We start from the raw sequence: 8,653 nt of genomic DNA on the forward strand, positions 1-8,653 counted from the left end.
GCTTTTTACTACAGACTGTTTGTCTTCTAAAGACATAAGATAAAATATTGCCTTATTCTGTCTACAAACTTGTACACTTTAACATTTGGTGCTTAGTGTTAAGACAGTATCAAATTATTTTGCAGACATAAAAATAAATTGTCTTCAATATTATTTTTAAGCTACATCTTCTTTATAGATATGATTCGCATATCTTTAAACATTAAACAATAACATCTTAAAAATAAACATTACCTTGATCTACAAAAGTGAAATATATGATCTTTTTAATATTTAGTAATATGCAGACTTTAGTAAAGAAAGTTCTTCAAACACCTATTGTATGCAATAAGTTATTACTATGTATGAATACATTACTAATACTTTTAAATATAGAAAATATAAACACATATGTATGTTTCAAAACTTAGATACATACAAAATTTTAAGTAACACGCTCAACGATCGAATTAATATTACTTTTTAGTAATAAAGTCAAATAAAAATTGTAAATACCACCACTATAAATAAACGTTCATTGTTTAACATTTTCATTATTTTTTGACACTTAACATATGAATAACTTTGACATGTTTTGATACATATAAATTTCACAAATTTAAAAACATAAAAAAATATGTTATCAAAATTTTATATATAATAAAATGTGTTGTCAATTTTCAAATAATATTAATTTTTGACACTTTTAAGTGTAAAGTAATCCTTTTAATGAGTGTTAAAAATTTGGTGACACTTATTGGTGTCAGAAACATATTAAATTATTCACATTTTAAGCCGTAAAAATAATATAAGTGCCAAAAAAAAAAAAAAAAAAACTTTTTTGGTAGTGCACAACGGGTATCTATAGTTAAATTCACTTTTGTTATATAAAACGGTCTTTGACCTAGCGGTATCAAGGAGCCCTTCAGATTGTGATATCATGGGTTCAAATGTTGTTTAGAAAATTATTTGTGTAAAATTATGAGGGGTAAGTGAGTTTACCGTTTAAAGAAAATTCACTATTGTTATAATGCAACACTACTAATATATTTATCTCTTTCTTTTCTTCTCTGTTCATCGCAGTAAAGCGCGGCCACCAAACACTGATTTTAGTTAACATAAAGTGACTAAAATTTTTGATTACGTTTTAGAAAAATGTATAGAGAATGCGAACGTTGTTTAAATAATTTTCAGGATCATCGCACGTCACGCTGGTATTAAAGAAACATTATAATATACGGCTTGAGAGACGAGGTGCCCATGTTGTCTTATTTTAGAACTTTTATTTTATTTTATAATTTGTCGGCAAGTCCCTTATTTGTAAAACTACGGAGTACTAGAATAAACATTTGGAATGCGACGAAAGAGTAAAATATTGTCATAGTATCAAGGGACCATTTTGACTTTTTCTTTTTGTTTGGTAATAAATACCCCTTGACATTTTTAAAAGTCAATTACCTCCTAGCTGTAAAAAGAAAAATTCTCGACTCAGAAAAGTAAATAAATCTTTTAACTTTTGTAATCAGTCATTTCTATATTTTTGTCAATCAGCTCAAATTAGTTGTGAACTCAAGTTAAGTTAATAGTTTTGTCGAGTTTGATAGTGTGTGCATCATTTGTATGATTTTGGGGATTTTATTTTTTGATGAATCCTCCGAGTGGTTATAAAGTTCTCTTAAAAAATAAACTAAACCTACTTTAAGAGTGTATGATACAACATTATAAATTCATTTAGTTATATATAAATATAAATATAAAATTGTACAATACAACATTATAAATATATGTGGTGATTATGAAAAAAACATTGAGTTTACAAATCATCAGATCACATTTTATGTATTATATACTATGTAATCGTCCATCATACTTTGTTGTTCATTTATTTTACTATTTGTGTGAGAATCTTATTTAAAATAACAAGTTACTCCGTATTAATTCGAAGCCTTTTTCTTGATTATTTGTTCTAGTTTCGATCTTTTTATCCTCCACGTCGTAGGTTATTTGTTTCAGGTGAATCTGATATTGCTACCACTTTAGTTGAGTTATTTATATGGTTTTCAGGGGTGTTCTCTCAGTGGTTTCTCTATCGTGCGTAGGTGGGTTATGAATGGGCGGCCCGTTTTTGTTGTCGGGTTCCTCCAGGATTTGTTAGTTAATCGGAGTTCTCTTCGGTTTTCTTGTAGCGATCTAGAGGTGGGTATTTTTGAATTCCTCGGCGGGTGATTATTGTGGCTTGTAGACTAGTTTAGGGTTGCGATCGGTTGCATGAGAGGGTTATGGAGCGGGTTTCACGTTGCGAGATTTGATTATGTCTTGGATATTTTTGGTTAGATTCTGAATTATTTTGGACAGACTGATAAAAAATTTATATTATTACAAATCCGTTTTCTGATGTTTAGGTTTTAGGGAGCACAATTCAAAAGTAGCACTATCGTGTGTTATTTGAATTTTGTAGAAAATTTTATATATGTGTTTCAAAATCAAAACTATTGTCCTCTTTGACTTTTACACATCTTTATTATTCAATTTTGACTTTATAATTATTGTTTGTGCTATATAATATACGGAGTAGTAATTAGTATTGAATTTGATTAAAGTTATATCAATGAAAATACATTTAAAACTCATCTCATTTATAAAAATTTTTTTTTTTTTTGAAAAGCAAGAAAGATTATATTCCACCACCAAATTACATCAAGAGTACAAATCAGAGGATGAGAATCATCCTTTATACACGATCATACATACTACATACACAATACACATCCAAACTTGAAAAAAGAAGGTTGCAAAGGTGGCAACCAAAACCTTAAAACATGGACCTAAATACTATGAAAGAAGGTACGTGCCCGGATTTGTTAACCAAGATAGCCACTCGAATTTCTTCCCCTTTGATCTAAGGGATATCCATTCAAATGATTTGCTTTGAATCTCGGCAACAATAACCGGCGATGACCACGACTTTCCTTTGAACACCATGTTGTTTCGGTTCCTCCAAATGTAATAAACGCAAATCCACTCGATCGTTTGCCACACCTTGCTTCCAAAGCTTGACATCGTCGCGGAAGAATTACCCCTAAGAATTTCATTTGAACTAAAGTTACCAAAATTGCCAAGCCCCCACCACCGATATATTTTACTCCATACCTCCATAGCCTCTTTGCAAAAAATGAAGGTATGATCTATAGATTCCGTGTCATCATCACAAAGGGGGCAACGAACACTATGAAGGTCTATCCCCCGCTTATCTAACTCTAAACGAACCGGAAGTCTCTTTTTCACAAGTCGCCATACAAAAATTTCAACTTTCTTAGGAACAAGGCTATTACGCATAGTAGGTATTACCGATGTATGTCCCGATCCCATTAATTTAATATCAATTAAACTCGATAAAATTTTGACAGTAAATTTGTTGTTACCCGACAGCTCCCACTTCCATGAGTCTGGTACTGAATGCCTCAGCGAGATCTCGGCCAGCAGCCCAGCAAGTCCCTGCAAATCAGAATCTGTCCGGCCCGATGGTCTTCTAGCCCAATTCCCTTCCTGGATCAGCCCCGGCCCATCTTGTCGAATTCTGTCACACACCTTCGCATCTTTTTCCATCTCTAATCGAAACAGCCTGGGAAACAGTTCGCTCAGTTTTGAATCTCCAATCCATTTGTCCGTCCAGAAACATGTTGAAGTTCCGTCGCCTATTATCTTCACAAAAGAATTCCTAAACGGAATGTCTAAGTCGTCAATTAAAGTACCTGCAACCACAATGTTATACCATGTCCCTAAGCGTGGACCATGTCTATTGACATTACCCACACTTAAGCCACCATCCGCACCATGTATGCTACGAATAACCTTAGCCCAAAGCGAATTGGTTTCGGTTTTGAACCTCCACCACCACTTTCCCAAGAGTGCTAGGTTTTTACTTTTAAGTGACCCGATATTTAACCCCCCGTTTTCATAAGAAGCAAGAATAGAATCCCATTTAACCCATGACATTTTAGACCCGAAACCCGACCCACCCCAAAAAAAAGAGCGTCTCACACTTTCTAAGAGTTTAATCACACAAGGCGGGGCACGATAGAGCGAGAAAAAATACAACGGAAGACTAGATAGAACCGACTTAATAAGCACTAAACGACCTCCAAAAGACATCGATCGCATTTTCCAATTAGAAAGCCTACTTTTGACTTTTTCAATAACCGGTAACCAATCCTTTAGCTTTTTCATTCTCGAACCAATTGGAAGACCAAGGTAAATGAAGGGGAAAGATCCAACTTGACAACCAATATCATTTGCAACCGATCCTACTTCATCATCATTTACACCTATTCCATATAAGTAGCTTTTTTGAAAATTAACCTTTAACCCCGAAGCAAGCTCAAAGCAACTTAAAAGCTTATGAAGGCTAGTAACATTTTCCCGGTTCCACTCCCCGACAAAGATGGTGTCATCCGCATATTGGAGATGCGAGATTAAGATTTTGTCACAACCTACCTCAATTCCTTTAAAGAGCCCCTTATCAATAGCCGCTTTTGTCACAACCTATCTCATTTATAAATTTTATCGATATAATATAACACAGATAATAAATAATATATTTTGTTGAAGCTAATTTTTTTTTAAATCGAATCTTGAACAGAAGATTAATCTTCAAAATGGCTCAAGTTATTGTAAACTTTTTGTGCAAAAGTAAAACAATTGGACCATAATTTCATTAAAGAAAAGTAATATAAAGGAAAAGAAATAAAAACTCTAATTTTATATCCAGAATCCCTGTGAAGGCCAGCTGCCCCCCTCTCACATACACATTTTGTTTTCCACTTTTTTATAAAAAGAAAAAAAGGTATACAACAAATTATATGTTAGTACATCCCTTCAAACTCTTCTAAAGATCCTTCAAATAACATTCAATATAAAAAAATATAAAATAATTAGGATTGTTTACAAGAGATTAAATCTCTCTTATTACTTACCGCTAGATCAAATGTTATTTGGTTTGCTTGTAATTTATTTTAAACAGTAAAAACATACATTTTTATTTATGGCGGAAATCAAACTCATAACTTCAAATTTAACGGGACTTTTTAATACCACTTAACTATAAGTCTTTTACTAGTTTGCTTGTAATAACATTAGTGACTTGAATATTACAACGAGATCCATTTAAGCATTTATCAACATGTCGCTTATCACATACCCATAAATGCACTCCATACCGTTGTAAAATGATGAACAACGTGTCTTCTCTCAACACATCTCAATTATCTCCTTTGTGAAAAGATTTAATCGGGTTACAAAAATTCGATGTGTTAGACGGAATCGTTGGTCCTAACACTTTGGAAATGGAAAGTAGGAGATGGATCGCTCATCTCGTTTTGGTACGATACATGGTTGGATAATCATGTGCTTAAAAACGATTATGCTTCTCTCTTTTTTATTTGTTTCGATCAAACAACAAATGTAAAGCACTTTAGATATCCTATGTCTGTTGAAACGGTACAATCTGAGTGGGATCTGCATTAACCACACATGTTGCCTTTGTATCATCATTTGAAAGCCATGGAGTTAAAGGCAATTTTGGACAGGGTCAAGCTGATCACGAAACCAATAAAGTTATCTGGTCTCCTGCAGTCGATGAGACTTTCACTATTCACATTATTATGCATTCAGGCAATTTTGAGTCCCCTATTTGGCCCAAGGTAATATGGGGTAACAAAGTCCCTTCAAAAACCATGCTCTTTCATTGGCTCGCGCATAAGAAAAATATTCCCATTAGAGACATTTCGCATCGTAGACACATTTTTCCCCACTCGCAATCCACTTTGTGTGTGTGGTGTGCAAACGAGGTCGAAACCATTGATCACCTCTTATTGCATTATAAGTGGTCTTTTAGAATTTGGTCGGATCTCATTCGGTGGTGGAATATTAGATGGGCCATTCCGGCTTCAATAACTGATCTTTCTTTCGACTTGTATTACGGAATGGGTATTAAAGCTAACAAATTTTGGAAGTTGATTGAACCCGCTACCATTTGGGCAATATGGATGGCTAGAAATGACTACATTTTCAATGGAAAGTTCACATGTCGGTCTGTCATTGTAAGAAATATTAAGTTCAAGGTGTTCTTTTGGGCATTCAATCTCAATTTTTGTCATGGTCTACAAGCTCATGTGTGGGAGTTCAATCCTATTCTGTTATGTCATCATTTATAGTTTATACGAGTAACTTCTAGTTTCATTTAGGGGTGGTCAAAACCGGATATCCGAAAATTCGGATATTCGGATTTCGGATATCCGAAAATTCGGATAGTGAATTCGGCCATCCGAAATCCGATTCCGAAATTTCGGATATCCGAAATTCGGATATCCAAAATTTCGGATTCGGATACCGGATTATCCGAATATCCGAAGTGTATCTAATAAATACAAAAAATACAAATGACAAAACTCATATTACATATAAAGTCACATACATGTAAGTTCAACATTTGAATTTCGTGTTACAAAATTTCAAAATACGATTAACACAAACATAACAATTATCTGGTTATCTGTTTATATAGAGATATTTATATTTATACTAATTATATGCTTAACCTATATTGTTATATTTGTAATTGTAATAACTTTGGATTGTCCACATCTCATCTTCTCATATTGTATTGGATTTTGTTGTTGTTGTTTAATTACTTTTTTGCATTTTCACACCAATATATATATCATATTACACATTTTTATCTATCAAAAGTCAGCGCCTTCATTTGCCTCTCTACATGGATGCTGACTGGGACTTGCAAGCGGTGGTCAGAGGCTGTTGCTCCGGCGTATCCTCCGCTGCCACCGCCACCACCACCACCACCACCACAACCACCACTCCAACTAGACCTTCAGATGCTTACAGTCAACAAAAGTCAACTTTTCATGGAGAAAATTACACCAGTATCTTCCCAAATCTATTTCAACCTAGAAATGAGAATAGTATAGAACAGTTTTTGAATGATCTTTACAACCCTTTATACTTTCCAAATCTACAAAAACTACCTCCATCTCCTCAAAGTTTCCCAGTTTCACCACTTTCTGTTCTTAGTGGACTACAAGATTCACCATACCATCACCACAACTACCAACAAGAGAAACAGTTTCAAGGGAAGCAACAATCTTTCAGCCTATCTAGATGTACAACTTCGCATGCGCAGAGTACACCAAAATTCAAGAAAAGGTGGAATTTTTTTTTTTTTTTTTTTTTTCTTTTCAGAACTACTCAAATTTATTAAAGAACACATTTCTGGCTTTCTGAACTTTAACTGGATCCATTAGTGGGTTATGTAAACCTACAAAACTATGAATTACCCTTGAAGCAAATCAATGGTTAAGCTCTGTTTAGCTATTATTTTAAAGAAAAATATATACTACAGTATTCTATGATTATTGTATTTTTCCCAAAATATTTGTCAGGATCATAATCATAACTAGAGATCATTTTAAGAATATATATACTAATATAAAAGGAAATTATGTTTCTGGATATATTATTATTACTTGTAAATTTTAAATTGTAATTATACCTTTTATTTTATTTTGTTATAGGAAAAGTCAGATTAAAAATGTTTGCCAAGTGCCAGCTGAAGGATCATCTTCTGATTTGTGGTCTTGGAGAAAATATGGTCAAAAACCTATCAAAGGCTCTCCATACCCAAGGTTTGTAGTAGTATTTTTCATTTTCCCAATATTATTCTATTTTTAGACATTATTTTGCAAATTTTTATTTAGTGAAGACTTAATTTAGCTTCTAAATAAATATTCAGCAACAATTCCAAAATGCCATTCTATTTTTACTTGAACTTTCATATATACCCCATATTCTATATTTTATGAGTACCGAGTGATCAAAATATTTACTAATTGTTTCTAATTATTTTAGTCTAATTAAATTGTCTTAAATAACACTGCACATTAGGGAGTAATTCTTTTATGTTGTAATATTTTCAATTACTTATACATTTAAATGTAACATTGCTGTTTCAATTATTCATTTGTATTTTTTTTCTATTCTAAACAGGGGATATTATAGATGTAGCACATCAAAACCCTGTTTAGCCCGAAAACAAGTGGAGCGGAACAGATCCGACCCGGGTATGCTAATAATCACATACACCGGCGAACACAGCCACCCGGTGCCAACTCAACGGAACTCTTTATCCGGTAGCTCCCGCAACAAAATCAGCACCGCCGGAGACGACGAAAAACCGACACCTTCCTCACATGTTTCTCCGGTAGCCACCGTATCTCCGGCAAGGGAGAAAATAGACGAAAATGAAAGAGATTACGCCGACGACGATGATACCAGCTTTGAAATTTCCGGTGTGGTTGTCGACGAAGATATTTTCGATGGGTTAGATGAGATTGTCGGTCCGGCCGGCGGTGGTTGACTTTTACATTTTGACTTTTTTTTTATGATGTCATGATGATGATATTCTACGCGTTTATACGCGCTGACTTTAATTATTTATAAAGAGCAGATATTGTTAAATCCAGAGCAAATATTTTATACTAGTTTGTCTGTAGTGCATTACGAATTGTTTTTTCTTTGGAATTAATAATTTTGATCGTTGAAAAAAGTTACTCCGTAATTGTTTCTTTTTGTTGTTTATGCTTTTTGAGAGGGACGAGCCGTG

At 33.6% G+C, this 8,653-nt stretch overlaps 1 protein-coding gene across 1 annotated transcript; it reads left to right on the plus strand.

Moving 5' to 3' along the window:
- The first annotated feature begins 6,751 nt into the window (after positions 1-6,751).
- LOC139864081 (WRKY transcription factor 22-like) lies at positions 6,752-8,407 on the plus strand. Its single transcript, XM_071852667.1, has 3 exons — positions 6,752-7,197; positions 7,566-7,676; positions 8,038-8,407. Exons 1-3 carry the CDS (start codon positions 6,752-6,754, stop codon positions 8,405-8,407), a joined length of 927 nt encoding a protein of 308 aa, XP_071708768.1.
- The last annotated feature ends 246 nt before the right edge of the window (positions 8,408-8,653 follow it).

This window comes from Rutidosis leptorrhynchoides, chromosome 8 (assembly GCF_046630445.1).
Source record: "Rutidosis leptorrhynchoides isolate AG116_Rl617_1_P2 chromosome 8, CSIRO_AGI_Rlap_v1, whole genome shotgun sequence".
Taxonomy (NCBI): Eukaryota; Viridiplantae; Streptophyta; class Magnoliopsida; order Asterales; family Asteraceae; genus Rutidosis; species Rutidosis leptorrhynchoides.